Consider the following 22,589-nt stretch of genomic DNA (forward strand, 5'->3'; position numbering starts at 1 on the left):
ATATATATAATATATATATATATATATATATATATATATACATACACGAAATTGTTAATATGCAATATTCAATATAAATTATAATGTTTATTTATTTACAATGTTCTATTACGTTAATCTATAACTTTTATCACATTTGTAATGCGTCATGTTCAGTCGCCTCTTTCACATCAACATAGAGATCCAGGTAGTTCTGAAAAGATCAACAAATGCTGTTCGTACATTCGGTGAAACTTTTTATTACGTTAAAAATCTGAGAAGTGTGACAAACCCGAGAGAAAAGATGGCTGATGATTCCATCGAACAGGGGGACAATGTGGCTGAAGGAAGGTCTCGCATCGGCGTCGTACGTCCAGCACTGCTTCATTATGCTGTACACTTCTTCACTTGCACACTGGGGCTTGCACATTTGATACCCCTCCTTCAATAAATTGCAGAAATCTTTGTATGGAATTCCTGGGTAAGGAGAATCTCCAAAGGTGAATATTTCCCAAAGCAATACTCCATATGACCATCTGAAAACCACACAAAAATTATCTAAATTTTAAACTATTATATGTTGATATGAATATAAAGCAAATATAAAATAAAATGTTTTATACATATTTAAATAAAATATTAAACAGTAATATTATAAAATTTAAATTTGTATGTTAATATGAATATGAGACAAATAAAAAATAAAATAATTTTTTAATTCAACTTTTCATGTGAGAAATGTTTTTTCATCGTCACTTTATTTTATAATTTTTACAAGTTTATTAAAATGCAATTACAAGCGGACATGTTAAATGAACTAAAATGAAAAACTTACATATCACTTTTTAACGTGCAAATGTTTTCAAAAAGAACTTCGGGAGCCATCCATTTAACGGGCAGTCTCCCTTTACTTGTTTTCTTGTAGTAGTCCTGGTTGCAGATGTTACGAGATAAACCAAAATCTGCGATTTTCAACACTAGAAAATTTCCCACTAAAACATTCCTAGCAGCCAAATCTCTGTGAATGCACTGTTTTAAAGCTAAAAACTCCATTCCTTTAGCTACCTGACGACCAAAAGATAACAGAGTTCTGTAGTTCAACTCTACTTTTGATAGTTCGATAACTTCTTTAAGCAGACATTCATTTGATTGATTGGTGTGTTCATTGTTTGTATACGGATTGACAAAATGGCTTTGTAGTTTTGCAACATGCTGGTTATGATATTCGTGATACACCGTTTTAGGTTTTTTCAGTCGCAAGAAATCTCTTAAATTTCCGTATGGGGCAAACTCCATTACAATCAAAATAGGACCTACGTTATACATATTTGTGATTTATAGAGCTTTTAAAATTTAAAAACTGTAAAAACAACAAATAACTTAATTATTTTTTGAATAATTTGTTTTTATTTTATTAGTTTTAATATTGACAAAATTTGACAGAACACTCATTAAAGTTTGCGCGAACCTTTGCGTATGCAACATCCAAGCATGGAAAGAACATTAGTATTTCCTTCTAGTTTCATCATTGTTTTGGCTTCCTCCCACAGCATCATTTCGTTAGAAGATCCTGGTTTAGCTAATTTGACAGCGACAAGTTGATGCCCATCTCCATTCTTTTCTTTCATTTCTGCCTTCATTACTACTCCAAATTCTCCTTCTCCAAGTTCACTAATGTACGTCAACCTGTTTTGCACAGTCTGGTTTGTTAGGGAACTCTAAAATTAATTAAGCGCTACAAAATTAAACACCTTTGTTTAGAAATCTCCCATTTCTTAATAATGTCAGATTCACTTATAGGGTCCACAATTTTACTAACGTGATTTACCTTCAAAACGACACATTGTCGAAAAAATAATTCGTCAATTTTTATTTGCCCAAATGCACAAAATGAAATATAAAATAATTAAAAAACAACTAAAAATTATAATATCATAAAAATAATTTCCTTAGAAAATCTTGCAAACATTTGTAAAATAGAGTTTATTGTCAACCATCTTTAGCGAGGCGTCATAATCTTGGTATCTTTTTTTGTGACGAATTTTTTTGTACACAAGAAATAAGGCCATGATGGTTACAAGAATGAAAATGGCTAAAATAAAGTAGATGAGCAGGACAGACGACTTGCCTATGTGTTCCCGTGATGTTTCTTTTTCGTGTATACATCAAGTAAAGTTATTGCTGGTTTAAAATTTATTAACAAAAAAAATATACCCGTTTCAGGTCGAATTTCAATCCAGAAATATATAAATGTATCTCCAAATCTGTTCTCAACCGAACAAATATAGCATTTTGTTTCTCTAGCTGTTATTAGGATGGACAGCGTTTCATTGTAGTTGGTCAAATTGAGTGAAACACCATCGTGCTAATTTTATAAAACAATTATACATAAAGAAATATTGTTAATCTCAAAGCACATGTTTCACTTTCTATAGCTCAATTCCTATATTTAAATTACATGAAATTTTATCGAAGCGAAAAAATAATTAATTAAATATTATCAGGTAATAATGAGTTGTTTAATGAGAAACTAACTTCAATTTTTGTTATGTTATTGTGGCTGATCACGGACCAGAGTCGTTCAAAAACAAAATCACTTCTCACGGGACAGTTCAAGTGCACAACGTCCCCTATGTTGGCTGATTTATTTTCTGACTCTCGCAAAATAATTGGCTTCGAGATCAGATTTTCTGCCGCGTGTTAAAAAGGTTATAGTTGGTATTTAATCATTTTGTTGCATGCTATTCTACTGTGTACATTCTACATTGTATTAAACATTATAAAAAATTTAAAACTTATGTGTTATATTAGAACGAGGATTATTATATTTTAATTTTTATAAAGTGTATTAAAAACAGCTTCACCGTTCAAAATTTTAAAAAGTCAACCATGATAAAACAGCAAAAAACCCTTGTATGAAGATTTTTGAGATATTTACATAATGCATATTCATATAGAAATTTTATTGAACAGGTTTTTTAAATAACTTGTAGTAAGGATGAAAATAGCTAAAACAAGTTAGATGAGCAGCAATATATATATATATATATATATAATTATTTTAAAATATTATATATATATATATATAATTATTTTAAAATATCATTGCGTTTTTCCATTATTCAACTTGTAGTTGAGTTTCTCAATTTTTCTAACGAGACTTTTATCATCTTTGTTGAGTTTATTGAGGTTAAATAAAAAACTTAATATTTGACATTTTTGGCGAAACATTATTAATAACGTTGTTACTACAGAAAAGCTCTTTTCGGCATCAACTGCCATCATCAGTGTAGTTATATAGTATTGTTCCGTCTTTGTGTCTTTGTTTTCACAGCGACTTTGATTGTAACTTTATTAGAATTAAAAATTGAGAAACTCAACTAAAAGTTGAATAATGCCGAAAACGCAGTGATCTTTATAAATAATTGTATTTATGATAGTCTAAACCCAATATATATATATATATATATATATATATATATATATATATATATATATATAAACAAAGCACAGGAGTCCCATAGGAGAAGGAGTGAAGGATAGGAGGAGTAGTACAGAGCTGATGTCGATGATGGGACTGAATAAGGACATTATGACATTGGTAAAGAGATAGAGATTGCGTTGGTATGGACATGTGTTGAGAAGGGATAAAAGGGTCGGGATTAGACGAGCGTTGGAGTTCGAGGTTGAAGGAGTGATAGGAAGGGGTCGTCCGCGATTGGGATGGAGAGAGCAGGTGGAGAAGGACAGAGTGAAGGCGGGCTTGCGTGATACTGAGGTGAGTGACGGATGAGAATGGCGTCGAGGGGTATTTCGGTTTCATCATAGGTAGCCAAACGGCAAACCCCGATCTCGGGGGAAAATGTCGTCTAAACGTGTGTTGTTGTTTGTTGTAACGAGTTCCATAAATGCATTGAAAAAGGAAGAACAGAATTAATAAATAATTGATCTGGGCTTAAATAAATAAAAATCATAGTTATGTCTTAAACATCTGGTACTATGGTTATTAAATACAATGACTTGATTATAGAGGAAGTAACAATAACTTAATTTAAAAATTTAAAAAAAAGTGTTAATGAATATGCAACTGTTTTATATTTAAAATACCAGCTAAATTATAATATGAAGTTATATGTCCAAATTTGTTCAAATCAAATAATAATCTTAAGAAAAAATTTTGATTCAAACTTAACAAATGAACTGAATTTAGGGGTCTCGTGGCCGAGTGGTTAGCGTGTCCGTCTACTACTCCCACGCCACGGGTTCGAATCTTGCAGTTTCTGCAGGTTTATCTGGGTAGCCGACCCCCCGGCCAACTCAGCCGTCCATTCTTTCGAGGCTGGTAAATGAGTAGACAACGTAAGTTGTCGCATGTTGGGCGACAAGATGGCTCAGTGGTTCTAATGCTCGCTGAGTCAAACATCTCGAAGGTTATCATATAATCAGCATATATGATGCGGTGCTTGCGCGTGCACATAAACACATGTGTACGTCGTGTGAAAAAGATAAACAGCCTTTCTGGCGAAGATGGCTGCTTCAGAACATAATAAAGATATATAGATACTATATATGCTACATCATTGTAAATGGTTTTGCGTATGTCAGAGAGCTGCAATAATAAAGACTTAAAAGAAACAAAAAAAACTGCACCCTCAGATAACAATACAGTAAGTTAAAGGCAATATCGAAGAGTTATATAAAGTCTTCAAGAAGAACCAAGGAAATCTATGTTTCAAACGATATATTAATCCTAAATTTTTAGATATTTTCCCCGATATATATTTAATATGATCTAACCAATTTAAATTTCCAGAAATAACAACTCCCAAAAACTTAATAGCATTTACTCTTTTAACACTTTTATTATTTAGCAACAAATAGGATGATACAAATCAGTTTTAATTTTAGGGCCAAAAAATATAAAGTTTTGTCAATATTAATCCTTAAGTTATTAGAGGCCACCCAATCATAAAAAAGAAATAATTCTTTGTTAATAGTAGAAACCAATAAATCAAAATTAGAATGAGAATAGAGAAAAGTAATATCATCTGCAAAAAATTAGATGCATTTATAAAATCATTGATAAAAAGATTAGGAAAGTAAACTTCTTTCACTAAGTCACGTTAGAATATGCCCATTTTGTATGTATTTTGCTTGCCTTTTTTTGTACTGTTTGGGTTTAATGTTTTGCAAATATATGATTTTGTACGTCACTTTTAGTTTTATTTTAAGGTATTTTTTAATATATTGGTGCTTTTTACTTAGGACAGCAAACTGGGATTTGGCATCAGGCGGCAAAATAACTTGAGCAGGCCCTGTTTATTTACACTAACACTATTCTATCGCAATATTACACACACACACATACTGTTTTCTTTTCCATTCTCAAATAACGATATATAATTTTATTTAACTTGTTTCATTTAATTTTATTCGTTCCATTTATCAAGTTATAGTGAATTTAACGTTTAATTATATTATATTAGTAATACAATATAATAATTCTAAATTTTTACTTTAAATTATTCATGTATTTTATTCTTATTTTGTTAGTTTCTTTCACGGTTGTTTTATCATTATTTCTTTGATTTTTAATTTTTTAATTTCAAATTTTGTACTTTCTAGGCTCCGATGATGGCAATAATGCCGAAATAACTTTGTTAGCCTAGCAATGACAGATAGTTTTAGCATATATGAAGGGCAGCAAATGCGTAGAGTTGAGTCACTTACAAAGAAGTTAATGAACACAAAATGACCAACAGTATTTAACAACGTTTGTATAAACAAAAAGTTTGATTGTACACGCCGAACTACGCATCTTTATTAATTAATAATCTTTCAATTACATGTTTAATATTCCTAAAATCGTTGCATAATGTGAAGCATTACTAAATGATGATGATACTCATTATTCATTGCTATCATACTTTCCATGTCATGAGTTAATTCCAAATAATGCATTGGTTGAAAGGAATGGAGGTAGCTCCACTGGTTTTTTAATGGATAAAAGTAACGTACGAAGATATAAAATCTAAATTTCTTCCATAATTTGAAGTAATTTTAGTGGCCAGACATCCAATTCAATAGCAAAACAATGATTTTTTTATGTTTTTGTAAGCCACCAAATAGCCAATTTGATGTTTTTTTCTATAACAATTCTTCATGAACTGTTAAAAGGCAGCATCAACAATAATGTTTTCATTGTTAGTGGTTTTAATATGAAATTAGCAGTGAAGAGCCAAACTTTATTCACGTTCTTAAATCTTATGACTTAATTTAATTTGCATCTAAATATATTGATAGTAACCAACTATAATAACTAATAACTAAATATAATTGGTAATAATAACTATTGGTAATATTTTTCCAAATTTCAACATTAGAAACTGTTCAAAAAAAATTTTATATAATAAGATTTCTGACCATTTGCCTAGTTTTCTTTGTTTGACGTTATAAAATTTTGCATCGCGAAAGCAATTATCAGGTTGTTTAGAAAATAATTTCGTTTTTTTTTGTGGTGAAGATAAAAGACGATCTTCGTTAAATGAATAAATTTTTAATTAAATTATATATTTGCCATTCTGATCCAACACCTTTTGCCATCTTTCTGGTAGTAGCATGATTCCACGCTCATAAAATTTTTGGTCTGCTGGCAAAAAAACTGATCCAGGTGATTTTTGACGTGTTCATTCAAGGTAAAGGTTTACCGTCCTAAATATTTTGCAGTGATCGAAAAAAATAATAATCCAAAGGAGAATATGGTGAATTTAGCAGTACATCTCATCCAAGCTGCAAAAGCTTTTGGACAGTAACCAAACTTGTATGAGGTCTTGCATTATCTTGGTGAAACACTACACTATTTAAAATTCCACGAAACAGACAGCACAACTTTTTTTGATGGATATCGGCTTTTGAAATGCTTTTCTGCGCAATGATCTCTTGCGTTGGAACTATTAAATTAAAAATTAAACATGATCACTATATTTAATATTTTTTTATGTTAAAATAGCCATAAATGTTAAAAAAAATGGCAAACTGCAATCGACTAGATTCAAATCTCAAATTCCCTCGGCACGACTCAACCTCTAAAGAAGTTATATCGGTTGTTAATAATTTAAAATTGAAGAATAGTTTTGATTGTAATTTTCTCTTTACCAACATGAAGAGATGAAAAAAATGAAGAAATTTTACCATCAACCTTCATTTTTTAACGATAATCTTAAACTGGGCCGATTCCCCGATTACTTTAAAATGGTTATGGTTATATCCATTTTTAAAAATTGTGATTTAACATTTTTTGAAAACTATTGACTAATTTCAATATTGCCAATATTTTTTAACATTTACAATTATCCTATCGAACATGGTGTGATCAATAGACGTCAAATGGTTTTGTCCCTAAATCCGCAATTGCATTGGAGAGCTTCATTTGTCTCGTTTGTAGAACTTGATTATGATTAATCAGACCATAAAAATTGATAACATTTAATAATAATCAGTATGTATGTGGTTGAATTGGGCATATTTTTATCGGAATGCAACAGTCTGAACGAAAGTAACGAAATAGGTCACATTGAAAAAATTAACGCTGAACAATAATCTCCATCAAACAGCCTACAGTTAGTTCATTTTTTTAAATTTGTCACAAGCTGTTTATTAACAGTGTCAGCGGTGGTGCTAACCTGGAGTGGCAGATCTAGAGGACCAAGGAAAAGCATGGCCCTCTCCTTTGTGAGCAGTGTTTTGATTAAAAATAGATAAGTCAGTTTTAGACAGTTTTAAGTACAAAACCGACCAAAAATTGGTGTGATAAACAATAAAAAATTTAGTTACTTTCTTGGCCAAGTAATTTTAAAACGTTGTTTAGATACAGTGGTGGACTTTGATGAGAGGAGGAGCAAAATTTATAAAATGTTTAAATTTTTAAATTTTTGGAAAAATTTTGACGAAGTGGTCCAAAATGTTTGATAGTGTGTTCACAACGCCACTGTCTAGATCCGCCACTGCTAATCTATAAAATATTTATTGAACATTATTACGTCAAGATGAAAATTAACCTGTTACAATTAGATTGAAATTCTTTATATAAGATTTTATTTTAGATTGAGCAACACACGTATAAACTGCAGCATCATCTTCTAGCAAATTATCCAGTTTCAATATGCGATCATCATCTGCATAACTGATTGGCTTCAAAGATTTATAATATTTATTTTTAATACCACATCAAATTATACACACAATTGGTCAGTTTGAAAAATAATTGAAGGAATTGTCAGTTTGAAAAATCATTGAACGAAAAATTTATTAAACACTAGCAATAACTTTTTTAAAACAAGAAATGTGTTTCCAAGGAAAATTTAGTTTTGAAATTAGAATTAAACAATTTTGAGTAAAAGCGTCACCATATCACGGAACCTTCTCTCCAAATTTTTTCCATTTTTGAGCCAAGTTATTTTTTCCCCACTAAACGGGCACTCAATTGAAACGTTTTCTCCAATATTACCTGAAAGATTGAAAGTTGTGCCATTCTGTGATTTCCAATTTTTTTCAAAAATTTTTCTCCTGGACGTACTTTTTCTTTCGTAACCATCTGAAATAAGATATTAAAAACATTTGTACAAAAATTAATAGAAATGGAAAAAAACAAAACTGAAGCGATGGTTTTAAAAAAAATTATGATGAAACTTATTTAAAACTGCTCATTTCACCGTAACAAATTGGTGTAATGATATCGTTAAGAATATAGTGCTTACTCAAACATTATACTGTTCAAAATCATTATCTTTTTATTTCAAATAACTTTTCAGTCTCTTATTGATTTGAAAATTGTTAATATTTAAATAAATTATTTTATACTATAGAAAACATCAATATAAATAAGTTAGTTAATTTGGCGCTGGGCAATTAGTATATATACGCAATTATTGATGATAATTACAGCATGTTCGGCGTTCGTTAAATTCCAATTTAACTTTCGATTTTTCTAACGGTTTATCGTAAATCATTTTCAAGATTCTTTAGTTCAAAACCAAATTTTTGTTTAATTTTATGCATGATAGAACAAAAAAGCTATACCATCTTCGGTGTTCAAATTGATATGTGGTGTATGTGCCCAGATGCTCATATATATATATATATATATATATATATATATATATATATATATATATATATATATATATATCAGTAAATTTCGGTAACAAATTTTCATTTAAGCATATTTCATTAATTATTTCATTGGAATGACTACCACAAAACTGACACGCCGTTTAACCTGCCATTTGAACATCGGAGCTCCAAATCAACACTACCATGACTGCCACAACCAGCAATTATTACGCAAAATATTAGAAGATAATACTAAAATATTAATGTAAGACATTAATAATTTTAACAGACTACAAATTTTAGAATCCCTATTTATTAATATTTATAAACCTAATTTGAACAAACAAATTTATTCCAATTTTATTTTACCTTCATCACGAAATGTTTAATTTATTATTATTATTATTAACATAATATTGCACATATAATATATTTTATTATGTTATATTACAAAATAATTGTTTATTATACATAATTTAACTACTTACGTTATTTAACTTTAATCGTTACGTTACTTTCGCGCTCAACTCTTATTACGTCATCTGACAGTTTATTGTTATGTTTTATTTGAATTAATATTAAATTGCCTGAAGATGAATTATAAAATTCGAAACGTCGCTTAATAAATAATTATATAATGAATATTGGAGTTCTAATTTTTAATTTAAATTATAATTATAAAAAACTAATAAGAAAAATAGAAAATCTTAATAAAAAATTAAATAACAATAATATAAGCATCGCGTTTAATGAAATATGCTTAAATGAAAATTTGTTACCGAAATTAACTGATATTGAAACTTGCGATTTAACAAATAAACATCAGGATATTACTTTATCTTACAGAAGAAATTTAATATCTCGCGAAATTGAAGATAAGCGGAAAACTCGTGATGAGTTACAGCACGATTTGGACCTAGCGTATGAAACATGGAATAATATAATTGATATTGATATTGAACTTAAAAATAAAATAGACAATAGTTTAAATAATATTATCGATCAACATTTTAATACATCAACAAATAAAATAATTGATAAACTATCTCGTTTATATGGCGGTAACTTCAAATTTCCTCGTCCTCAACAAGGTTTTGTCAATTTGTTAGATATAAAATTGACTTGTTAAACTTAGGACTAAACTGTCATATTTTGAAGAAACCACATAACTTACAAAAACGAGTTGAAATTGAAGTGCTCATCGATCAAATTTTAAAATTGAATAATGATAAGAAAGTCATCATAAATCAATCGCTCATCCCTGACCTTATTTCAGAATCCCATAAAAATAGAGGTAACTATAATAGTAAAATACTCGACAAAGAACTTATAAATGCTGCCAAGCAACTTAAATCAAACAACAATATAACCATTCGAAAAGCCGACAAGTCAGCGTCATATGTTTTGATGAACACACCCGAATATCTCCAAAAATTAAACCAACTTCTTTCCGATTCCACAAAATTTAAAAAGATCTCAAAAACCCCGTCGATGATATCAAAAAACAGCTCAACACCATAATTAACCGCATCAATAATAATAGTTCAATAAAATTCAATAAACTCATTGGTGATTTCTCTCCCGGTTACATCTATGGTAACGTAAAGACACATAATCCCTTACGCCCTATAATTAGTCAATGCCCAACTCCCACTTATCACATCGCAAAACAGCTCAACACCATTCTCACACCATATGTACCTGACAATTATTGTGTCAAAAGATCAACTGATGTCATCAAATTGTTGAAAGCAAATCGAGATTCGGGAACGATGGCTTCATATGACGTCGAATCTCTTTTCACAAACGTGCCGGTTGATACTACAATACAATACATACTTGATCGAGTATATCGCGATGATACAACTCCATGTTTGGATATTAGAGAAGAGGATCTAAAACGTTTGTTATAAATATGCACGAAGCAGTCACCGTTTGTATGCCCCGCTGGACACATGTACGTGCAAACCGATGGCGTAGCTATGGGGTCTCCACTGGGAGTCTTGTTCGCAAATTTTTATATGGGAACAATTGAATACAAAATCTTTAAGCGTTATCGTAAACCTCTTGTATATTGTAGATATATCGATGATATATTTGTCATAACCAAATTTGAGAGAGATATAACACAGCTGAATAAATTGTTTCACCTTAACTCATGTTTAAAATTTACTGTGGAAAAAAGTAATGACAATAAATTGACCTATCTTGATATTTTAATTGATCAGTTAACACCCAACACATTTCGCACATCTGTTTACGTCAAACCAACCAACAACGGGATATGCATGAAAGGAAATAGCGAGTGTCCAGATCGGTACAAGAATAGTGTGATAATATCGTATGTCAGACGGGCATATTCACACAGCTCTGAACCACTTGAATTTCGTAAAGAACTCGATAAAATAAAACAATTCCTTGTCAACAATAATTTTAACAATTCAACAATAGATAAAATAATGACCAATGAAATTAGAAAGATTCAAAATAATAATATTAAGGTAAATGATAACAATGAAAACGTTAAAAACAACTCAAGTTATAATCACAATGTAACCGACAATGATAACCACGTTTCTATCGATCATAACAGCCATAACAACACAAGCAACACTGACAACAACACAAGAAACAACACAAACAACAATGACGACAATATAAGTGATAATAACACTAACAATAATGATAGACGTATTATCAATGATCATGATAATGATAACATAAATAACAACGAAAACAATGGTAACCATGTTACTATTGCACAAGTCATTGTCGATAACCTAATCAACAACGACAACCATGTTATTTCCAATAATCTTGTCAGTAATGTAAACAACTCAAACAACGACGTTGTTGCTGATCATGTCGGTGACAATGATGCAAACTCTATTACCAACTCCAACAACAATAACAGCGACAATAACGATGACCATGTGGATCATGACAATGATAACAACACAATCAATGACAACCTCGTTATCGCAAACTCCATTCATAACAATAACAACAACTCAAACAACAATACCGACAGTGCAAAATTAACTTTATTTTATCGTAACTTAATGAGCTCTTCGTATAAAGAAGACGAATATATAATTAGAAAAATCATTAAAAAAGGAGTCCATCCAGTTGATTCTAATGAAAAAATAAACCTTCTTATTTATTATAAAAATTTTAAGTCGCAACAACTACTAATAAAAAATAGTCCCAACGTTAAACTAGCAACAATACAGCACTCCCACGTCATCTACCAATTTCTATGTCCTCACGAAGACTGTAGGCTTCGTCCATCTTCTTATATTGGAATGACTACCACAAAACTGACACGCCGTTTAACTTGCCATTTGAACATCGGAGCTCCAAATCAACGCTACCATGACTGCCACAACCAGCAATTATCCCGCAAAATATTAGAAGATAATACTAAAATATTAATGAAAGACACTAATTTTAACAGACTACAAATTTTAGAATCCCTATTTATTAATATTTATAAACCTAATTTGAACAAACAAATTTATTCCAATTTTATTTTACCTTCATCACGAAATGTTTAATTTATTATTATTATTATTAACATAATATTGCACATATAATATATTTTATTATGTTATATTACAAAATAATTGTTTATTATACTTAATTTAACTACTTACGTTATTTAACTTTAATCGTTACGTTACTTTCGCGCTCAACTCTTATTACGTCATCTGACAGTTTATTGTTATGTTTTATTTGAATTAATATTAAATTGCCTGAAGATGAATTATAAAATTCGAAACGTCGCTTAATAAATAATTATATAATGAATATTGGAGTTCTAATTTTTAATTTAAATTATAATTATAAAAAACTAATAAGAAAAATAGAAAATCTTAATAAAAAATTAAATAACAATAATATAAGCATCGCGTTTAATGAAATATATATATATATATATGTAAATATATATATATATATAAAAACTTTGTCTCTACTTTGTTGATTTCTTATCTGTTTAACGTTCATTTGATTAGTTTTACAATCTTCAACCTCGTTTAATATAACACTTCTACGCGTTTTCATAATCGATGATTCTTCTGTTTCTAAATTTATTGGTAGGAAGAATTCCAATTGCCCGTTGTTGAATATTTGAATATCCGATAATAAAAAACATACCTACGCACACACATACACGCAAAAACATATACTACACACACATAAATACAGACATATACACATACATACTCACTTATACATAATCACATTTACATACACAAAACACACACGCACGCTTTAGCAGTATATTTCAACGGTAGAAATCTTCTTCACATTGAAACGTCATCACCTCGCATTGAAAACTCATGCTTTTTTCTGTGAATTTAATTACAGCCAAGCTTAAAGAATGCTACTAAATAAGTTTTAAACTTTTAAAAAAGGGTCATAAACTAAAATATTAATGCAAGTTAATTGTAAAGACGCGCATTGTTTAAATGTATATAATGAATACAAATAGTAATTGAAATAAATAACAAAATATATTAATCACATTTATATAAATTTTTTAATTTAACCAGGGTTAGGGTTAGACTATAAACAAATTCCTTATTGCAAAACCAAGAAAACCCCTTCATGGAGAGATACTTCGCTCTGATATTCTCATTACAAAACTGTTTTGAAATAAAGACTCAGTATGGCAACATTGGTTTTATTTGTTTATCAAATGTTATGTCCATTATACTACGCATATATTGATCAGGCTATACTTCGTAAATAAAGTCATTTTGTGACAAATAGAACAATATCAGTGGCAGATCCAGAATTTTTCGGTAGAGATGATTTCAAAATTGTTAGTTGACCTTTTTTGTTAATTCCCATTTACTTTACTATCTCCTGTATCTTCCACTGAAGAAATTTTTTGTAAAAATCACCAAGTTTTTAGCCATTTTAACGTGTTTAAAAAATGATTTTTATATAAAATATTATCCATATATGTCTCATTAAATATTAAATATAGTTAATAATGTTAGAATAAATTATTTCAAAAACATTTTTGCTGCAATATTTAATTAAGTTGCTTATAAACATTTCTAAAAACAATCTTTAGTCGATAAGAAACTTGTTAGCGGGGTCATACATTGTAGGAGGCAGGGTGATTGAATGCGTCCTTCCCTTCCCTCTGCTCCACACTAATAGAGATTTTATAAATATCAATCTACAATTTCATTTAACAACTATAACACTCACACACTTGACCTATATGGTCAATTTTTGTATTTCATAATTTTTGTGATCTTGAGATGAAATTTAAATAAAAGTGGAATAACGGATGTTGGTGGACGTGAAGAAATTTCATAATGATGTGGAGTGGAGATGTGTTGAGGAGCTGCAGCACATGTTTTCAATTTGATAAACCAGTTTGTGAGAAGTTGAGTTCGTTTACAATTGGAAAGGACTTACAAACAGATGCTTGCTCAAAAGAATTTGAGGTTTGAACACTTGCAAATAAAACTATCAAACACAAACAGTGGAGATGTTCATTTGTTAGGATGGAATTGAAAATTTAAATATGAAAAAGATAATAAAAATAAAAGAATATGTGAACATCTTCGAATACGTTCATGTGAAAATTAGGAAGAAACAAGTTTTGATCCGGTAGCGGAGTTTGAAAATGAATTTGAAAAGTTGAAATTAATAATTATCTCTCATTCAAACGTTAGAAAATTGATAGGTGCGTAATAGAAGTGGCCGAGAAAGCTGACCCGCCGCGCTGGTCATGTCATGGACGTTCAAGTTTGGAAACATAATGATAGTGACATTAAAGATCGTTATAGCACAAAGTATAAAATTATTAAAATTTTCTAGGCAAAATTTAACCTTGTCAATTTTAAAATGTTAAGAGCAGTGTCGGGGTTGGTCGGAGTTGAAGAATTCTGTCTCTTCAGCTCAACTAACAAATACAATTAACAGGAAATATAATAAAAAAAGCATAATCTTCAATTACAAAGAATGCACCAATGAGATTTTATTCCACATCTTGTTTGCGACAATTTAAATAAAAATAGACTGCCCAGAAATCGGAGGAAGTAATTAATAATGCAGTTTTTCACAAAAATATAAAAACTATCTGATGAGAATTTGCTTAATGTAAGATTTGTAAGACACAACTAACAACACTTTTATTCATCATTCCATTAGGAGGTAAATGCAAAGTGTTGTTCAATGCTCCTGAGAGCATCCTTGTAATACTGACGCGTACTTTTTACTGAATTACAAACAACAGTTAGTTGCTTCTCTGCCTGCTAACAGGTGTAACGAGGCAGGCAGACGTTCAATGTTCGTGTTCTATAATTCCGCCGACACGTTGTTGCCATTGCAAACATGTTTTATACGATGTTTGGCTGTTTGTTTGTTTTGTTCTTTATTAACGTGCTCCTTAGTTTTACAATTTGATTTTTTGTATTTGTTGTTTTTTGTTCATAACTATAAATAGAATTTGTCTTAAAATTGATGCTTTTTATAACGTGAAATATTTTAGAGAAATTCCAGCAGTGAGTGAGGAACATTCAACTGAGAACTATGCATTGCTGCCTGCCTACACATTCATTGAGAGTAAATTAAAACTTTCCACGAATCGTACGTTGAACGCAACATTAAGTCGAAAACACATCTTCACTTTAAGATATGCATCGGATAAAACATTCAACATCTTTACTCTGCATAGCAAGCATCTATTTTGCTTCAAAGTTTATTACTGAACAATTTTTTATATCCTCCATCAGTCATCTCGTCAGCCAATTAACAGCTCATTTGAAAGATCGTAATTCAATTAAGCCATACATCACCATGCACCGCCATGCATCATGCACCACCATGCATTATGCAGTAGTGTATTTGCGCCCGCAAACATTAACTACGTAACGTTATATTTCTCTATTCGTACATTCCAAAAATTGATTCCATTAATAATAATTTTTTTATTTCTCCGAACTGAAACAAAATATCAACAACCGCAATGATGAAAAAATAATGACTGATGATAATAAAGCATTGAACGGAAAGAATACAATCAGAAGAAGCATGTTGTGCACTGAAGAAATATTTGCGTTTCAACAAGTTCGCTCGAAGGAAATCTTATTTATCTGCATTCTGAGATGCGATGAGCTGCTGTTTGCTTCGATGTTGATACTGATGAGGGTGGTGTGGTGGTGGTGTGGCTTACTATCGTTAAAATGTTGAGGATTGTAATGATAATGCTGATTATGATAGAGTTGATGATGAAAATGCTGCTGATGATGATAGAAAAGTAAATGAAGGTGATGAAGAAAAATAAAAAAAAGGATGATGAAGATGACTGTGCTGAAGAAACGTGAATGATGATGATGACGATGATGATGATGATGATGATGACGATGTCTGGGTTGGGAGGAGTATTTGTGACGTTGCAACGGCCATATTGTTGCCGGTGACAACAATTTAGAAAGCAGAATATTATTTTTATTATTAATTTTATTAGTATTATTACTAATGGTTGCATCAACCTAACTCAACGACAAACGGTACTTTGAACAGCAGCACCATCACTACCGCCAACCACAACAATCCCATAACAACAACAACAACACACGTTTAGACGACATTTTCCCCCGAGATCGAGGGTTGCCGTTTGGCTACCTATGATGAAACCGAAATACCCCTCGACGCCATTCACATCTGTCACTCACCTCAGTATCACGCAACCCACTTTCACTTTGTCCTTCTCCACCTGCTCTCTCCATCCCAGTCGCGGACGACCCCTTCCTATCACTCCTTCAACCTCGAACTCTAACGCCTGCCTAATCCCGACCCTTTCATCCCTTCTCAACACATGTCCATACCACCGCAATCTCGATCTCCTTATCAATGTCACAATGTCCTTATTCAGTCCCATCATCGACATCAGCTCTGTACTACTCCTTCTATCCTTCACTTTAACCCCACACATCATCCTTACTATAGCTCTTTCAGCCCTCTACAGTACACTTTCCTCCTTTCTCCTCAACACCCAAGTTTCACCAACATATACCATCGCTGCTCTCACACATGCTTTATATACCCTCCTTTTCATCTTCACTGACCATTTCTTTCCACACAATACCCCAACAAGTTTCCTAAATTTCATCCATCCCACACGAACTCTAGCCGTAACAGCGCTCAAACATCCTCCATCCGCGTTCAGCTTAACCCCTAAATAAACAAAGCTTTCCACTTTTTCAATACCACCACTCAACCCCGTCCTTGAGTCCGTTCTATTAATCACACCATGAAAACATTTCTTAGTTTTGAACGTGCCTTACACCTTTTTCAGTGCCCCCCTCACACCACTACATCTCTTATGCAAATAATAATAATAATAATAATAATAATAATAATAATAATAATAATAACAAGAAGAAGAAGAAAAATAAAAACTGGCCAAAAAATCCAAAATAAAATCAGAATAGTTCAAAATGAAAATATAACAATGAAGATGTTAAAAAATAAGAAGAAATGATGATAACTTCTAAGAAAGAGATTGATGAATAATACATTTAATAATGTTTAGTGATGTTCAATTTTAATAATCATCATGATACGAGAACTGATAAACTTAACGACATTAATAACGGCAGCGATCACTTATTTTCATCCCACTTGAATGCTTTCATGATGAATATATAACAATTGCACGTACTAAACGGTAGCCTGATGACGATGCGATTCAGATGCGGATGATTATAAATATCTCATACGTTGTAGTAGGCGAGGCAGGACACGTTGTTTGCTGCCCACTCAAGTACTCACATCCATGCATGAGAGGGAAAGACAGCCTCGTTGAAACGTCTGATTCATGTTATTCTCGGTAGAGATAATGAATTAGTAGCATAGTGCGTTGGAGATAAGAAGACATGTAACCAATCATGATATGATGTACGATATATATATGTATATATATATATATATATTTTTCGAGAATTAGAAATATATATATATATATATATATATATATATATATATATATATGTTGGTAATAGACCATAATTTTTACAATATTCTATAAATTCTACCAAATGTTTGGCGTTAATATGTTTGTAGTTCGTTTTTTCGATTTTTTCTCACAAAATATTTCCCTATATATATATACAGCAAGGAGCACTGATGATGATTCATTCGGAATCGAAATATGGCCTTATTTGCAGCATGAATTCGAAAAATAAGTTTATTTTGAATTTTAATAAACTAAACGTTCACCAAAAAACTTTAGTGAGAAAAATAAAAAAAACGAACTACAAACATATTAACGCCAAACATTCGGTAGAATTTATAGAATATTGTAAAATATATATATATTAGGGTGTCCCAAAAATATGAAGTTTTAAAATATTGATGTCTCACCCCATTAAATATGTCTGTATGGTAACAGTAATTTACCTGCTAAGTTTTAGCCCATTTGGACAATGTTTAGAGGTCCCCCAAGGGGTCGAAAGTTTCTGATTTTGGTGTTTGATCGTTCGCTACCAACTTTTGATACAGTGTTATATGATATGATTATAAATGTTTTATGATTTGTTTATACAAATGAAACAAAATATATAATTGTGAAAAAATATATAAATCTGCAATGCCTTTTATTTTTAATTTCAAAAATTAGGTCAAAAATGATTGAAAAACAAGAATTTATTGAATTTCAGTTCGCTTGAATATTAATTAATGCAAATAATTCAAATTTTTGCTAGCAGTTCACTATTATATTCTGCAAAGTTTTTCCTATGCTGTTCAACTACTTGAAGCAAAAATTGTTTCTGCTCTGCGTCTTTAGTGATTGTTTCATTGAAATGTTGTACCAACGCTACTCCCCGTTCTGCAGAGTCATTGATACAAACCAGATTCTTTATAAACACTGCTGTAACTTGGAAAGAAGGAGTATCTGACCAGTTTTCAACATGTACATCAAGAAAACTGGCATCAATATTAGATGTTTCAAAAAATGTTTTAGACGCACGCAAATTGTCATAACTTTGTGGTAGTGTTTTCATCAGATGTGGGCCTCGATCTGCTTGTATTGTGCGGACAAGATCAGTCTTTTCTTTGTCATACAGGAGAGATGAAAAAAGAACAAGAGTTGCCAATTCTGGACTCATGTACCAAAAATGACGCAGCATCATTTTTAATCGTCAAACCAAGAACTGCATCGTCATAGTCATGCAAACGCTGTATCAACAAAATATCATTCACAGGTGCATCAGCAGTGAGCCTGCATGAAAACCATGACTGAAGATAAACACAAATGATAAACCGATTCAAACGTTGAATACCTTGTAATTCTCGAGCTGTTTAAGTTAAAAATGGTTTTATTTACGGTGAATAATATTTCAATTTTTAATGCGTAGATGGCTTTTGCCATCCATCGTGCCCTGTGCCGTGCACCAGGTTTGCGAATGGCTACATCAACCTGCAGTTCAGCTATTTGTGCAGCAAGAAGTAGAAACTCTAAATAGCCATCTCGAGAATGTCTGACCTCAAGTTGACATTTGATGAATGCTTTAATTGCATCTGAAACAATTATCAAAGGGGTTGATCTGGCTTCTGGTGTGTGATTCATTTCTGTCCATTTTTCACGAAACCTTTTGAAGAATAAAATTTCTGGTCCAGTGGATGTTCCAAGACAAACACTATATACACCGGCAAGCAGCACTTCAAACTTATGATGACGGCAAGCCATCCATACTAAATTACGTCCCATGGCTTTTTCTAGAAGAGTGCAAGCTCCATTGAGTTTTCCAGTATTGGAAGCTGTCGTGTCAAAGCACATGCCAATAACCATTGATTCACACTTTCAAGATTTTATCTGTTCATGAACTGCATCAGCAGCTGCTCGTCCTAATCCAGATGCTAACCTTGGAACTCCAAGAAGTTTTGTAGTGCCATCAACAAGTGATGAGACCAGTAACATAGCGAGTTGACTGGTTAAAAATATACATTTTTTGCATTCTCTAATAAAGATTATCATTCTACAGGTAATTGTTAATAATATTTTAAACTATAATTAATGTCTGCAGTGAGATAATTAAACTAGTTTGCATTTCTAGCTTTATTTCACTCATTTTGTGCATATTGTTTAAGATTATTGATATGGATTTTGAATTAACTTGATAGTAAAATTTTAAAAGCCCTTGGGGAACCTCTTAAACTTGTTCAAATGAGCTGTAACTTCACCAATTTAATTATTGTACCCAAGAGACACTTTTCAGAGGGTGAGACATCAACTAATTAAAAAATAAATTTCCGTGCATTTCTGGGACACCCTAATATATATATATATATATATTATTAGTATTAATATTAATATTAAAGAAAAGTTTATAAAGCGCCAATTAAAAGTTAAAATTCTCAAAAGCGCTATCTAATATCAATAAAAAACAAATGAAATATAAGTGAGTCGGCAATGCAAACATTAAAAAATGTAACAGAAATAATTATAACAAAAATAAATGAGTTTTAGAATTCTTCTTAAAAGCTTCAAATTTCATCCCCAGTGCTCTCAACGATCTCGGAAGACTGTTCCATGCAACCAGTCCTGAAACTGCAATGTCTCTTGATGCTTTCTGTAACTGATTATCAGGAACAACCAATATAATGCCATTGTCTGATCTCAGGTTCATACCACTCGACATTACTGGTTTAATTTTAATTTTTTTCACTAAATATTCTGGGAGCAAACCGTGAATAGCTTTGTACATTAGAATACACTGTTTATATAAATTCTTTTCCTGACTGTAAGCCAATGGAGGTCATTTAAAATTGGCGTAACATGATCATATTTTGAACTACCTACAACAAGTTTGGCTGCTCTATTCTGAATAGACTGAAGGGAAGCAATAGACTTTTTTGACAATCCATAAAATAAACCATTGCAGTAATCCAGTCTTGAATGCACAAATGCATGTATTAAAGCCTGTGTTGTCGACTGATCCAGTGATTTACGTATTTTTTTCAATCTCTGTATGGAACACGATTTTGTCAGCATCTTTACATGATCACTCATCATCAAACCTGAATCAAGAATGCAACCCAAATTTGCTGCCTAGTTGCAAAACGTAATACTCTCATTCTGTATCATGACTGAATCAATACTGAGTTTTGACATTTGTTGCCAAGTGCCAATGGGAAGGAATTGCGATTTATGTTGATTCAGTTTGAGACAGTTGTTTGACATCCATTCATCGACTCTGGTCAGACATTCAACAAGTTTGTCTATCTCTCTCTGAAATGTATCCGGATTACCACTAATTACTATTTGAATATCATCTGCGTAAGCATGGTACTTAAAACCAAAAATATCAATATTTTTGAAAAGCTCTGCAGTGTATAGCACAAAAAGTAACGGCCCCAGAACCGAGCCTTGCGGTACCCCAGAAGACATTGTGCCCACATCAGACAATACACCATTAAAAAGAGCTTGTTGAGTTCTTCCCATCAGATATGATCGTAGCCATCTAAACACAGTACCAGAAATTCCAAAATCATAAACCAGTCTGTCTAAAAGTATCTGGTGGTCAACACAGTCGAATGCTGCACTCATATCTAAAAACGTTACCAGAGCAACATGCTGTTTGTCAATTGCAGCAAACAATTCCGATAATACATACATCAAAGCAGTTTCTGTTGAGTGGTGACGTCGGTACCCAGATTGATATACAGGCATCAATTTACGTTTATTCAAGTGGGTTAGAAGTTCTGTAGCCACAATCCGTTCAATAATCTTAGACATGAAACAGATGTTCGAAATTGGTCTATAATTTGCCATATCATTTTTATCTAAATGCGGTTTTTTCAAGACTGGTAGAACAACCGCATGCTTACAAAGTCGAGGAAAAATGCCACTCGTTAGGCTTAAGTTCACAAAACTTGTAAGAAAAACAATAAACAGGTCCACATATTTCTTGAAAATATGTGTTGGAAAAGCATCTGATATACAAGTTTTTGATGGCAGACCAAGTATAATTTTTTTCACATCAGTTTCTGTTAGTATCAAAAAATCAGACAACAAACAATCATTATCTAGCTTGATTTGATCAAAAACTGGCCTATTACCAACATTAGTAGTTTGCCTGATTTTTTCAATTTTATCATCAAAAAACTTCATGAACTGAGAAGAATCTATGGAAACATTATCGTAAGACATATCATTATTGCTTTGTTTACAAAAAAGTTTATCTATAATATCCCATAAATTTTTAGGAGCACTGCGATTCACCATAACTAAATTTTTCCAATAAGCTTTTCTTTTTTGAGAAAAAATCTTGAATTTATTCTTTAGAGCAGTAGTCCATTCATCTCGATACACAGATAGCATACAATGCCTATATTTTCGTTCCATTTTGCGACAATACTTTTAAGCTATTTTGCATTCTTCATCATACCATGGAGCAGTAACATCACATCTATATTCAACGATATGAAGAGGTGCAATTTTGTCTGCAAGCCTTTTAAGTTCTTCG

At 31.5% G+C, this 22,589-nt stretch overlaps 3 protein-coding genes across 3 annotated transcripts; 1 reads left to right on the forward strand and 2 right to left on the reverse strand.

Moving 5' to 3' along the window:
- Positions 1–202: 202 nt before the first annotated feature.
- HELRODRAFT_79669 (hypothetical protein) lies at positions 203–1,607 on the reverse strand (the record flags this gene model as incomplete). Its single annotated transcript, XM_009019706.1, has 4 exons — positions 203–515; positions 815–1,080; positions 1,189–1,292; positions 1,448–1,607. 4 exons carry the CDS (start codon positions 1,605–1,607, stop codon positions 203–205), a joined length of 843 nt encoding a protein of 280 aa, XP_009017954.1.
- A 9,942-nt stretch (positions 1,608–11,549) lies between these two features.
- On the forward strand, positions 11,550–13,723 carry HELRODRAFT_173088 (hypothetical protein; the record flags this gene model as incomplete). The annotated part of the gene is made up of 2 exons (XM_009019707.1): positions 11,550–12,366; positions 13,647–13,723. The coding sequence occupies 2 exons, from the start codon at positions 11,550–11,552 to the stop codon at positions 13,721–13,723; spliced, it is 894 nt and encodes a 297-aa protein (XP_009017955.1).
- Positions 13,724–18,809: 5,086 nt separating this feature from the next.
- HELRODRAFT_173089 (hypothetical protein) lies at positions 18,810–19,912 on the reverse strand (the record flags this gene model as incomplete). The annotated part of the gene is made up of 2 exons (XM_009019708.1): positions 18,810–19,047; positions 19,404–19,912. 2 exons carry the CDS (start codon positions 19,910–19,912, stop codon positions 18,810–18,812), a joined length of 747 nt encoding a protein of 248 aa, XP_009017956.1.
- Between the last annotated feature and the right edge of the window lie 2,677 nt (positions 19,913–22,589).

The sequence above is a fragment of the Helobdella robusta genome (genome assembly GCF_000326865.2).
Source record: "Helobdella robusta unplaced genomic scaffold HELROscaffold_25, whole genome shotgun sequence".
Taxonomy (NCBI): Eukaryota; Metazoa; Annelida; class Clitellata; order Rhynchobdellida; family Glossiphoniidae; genus Helobdella; species Helobdella robusta.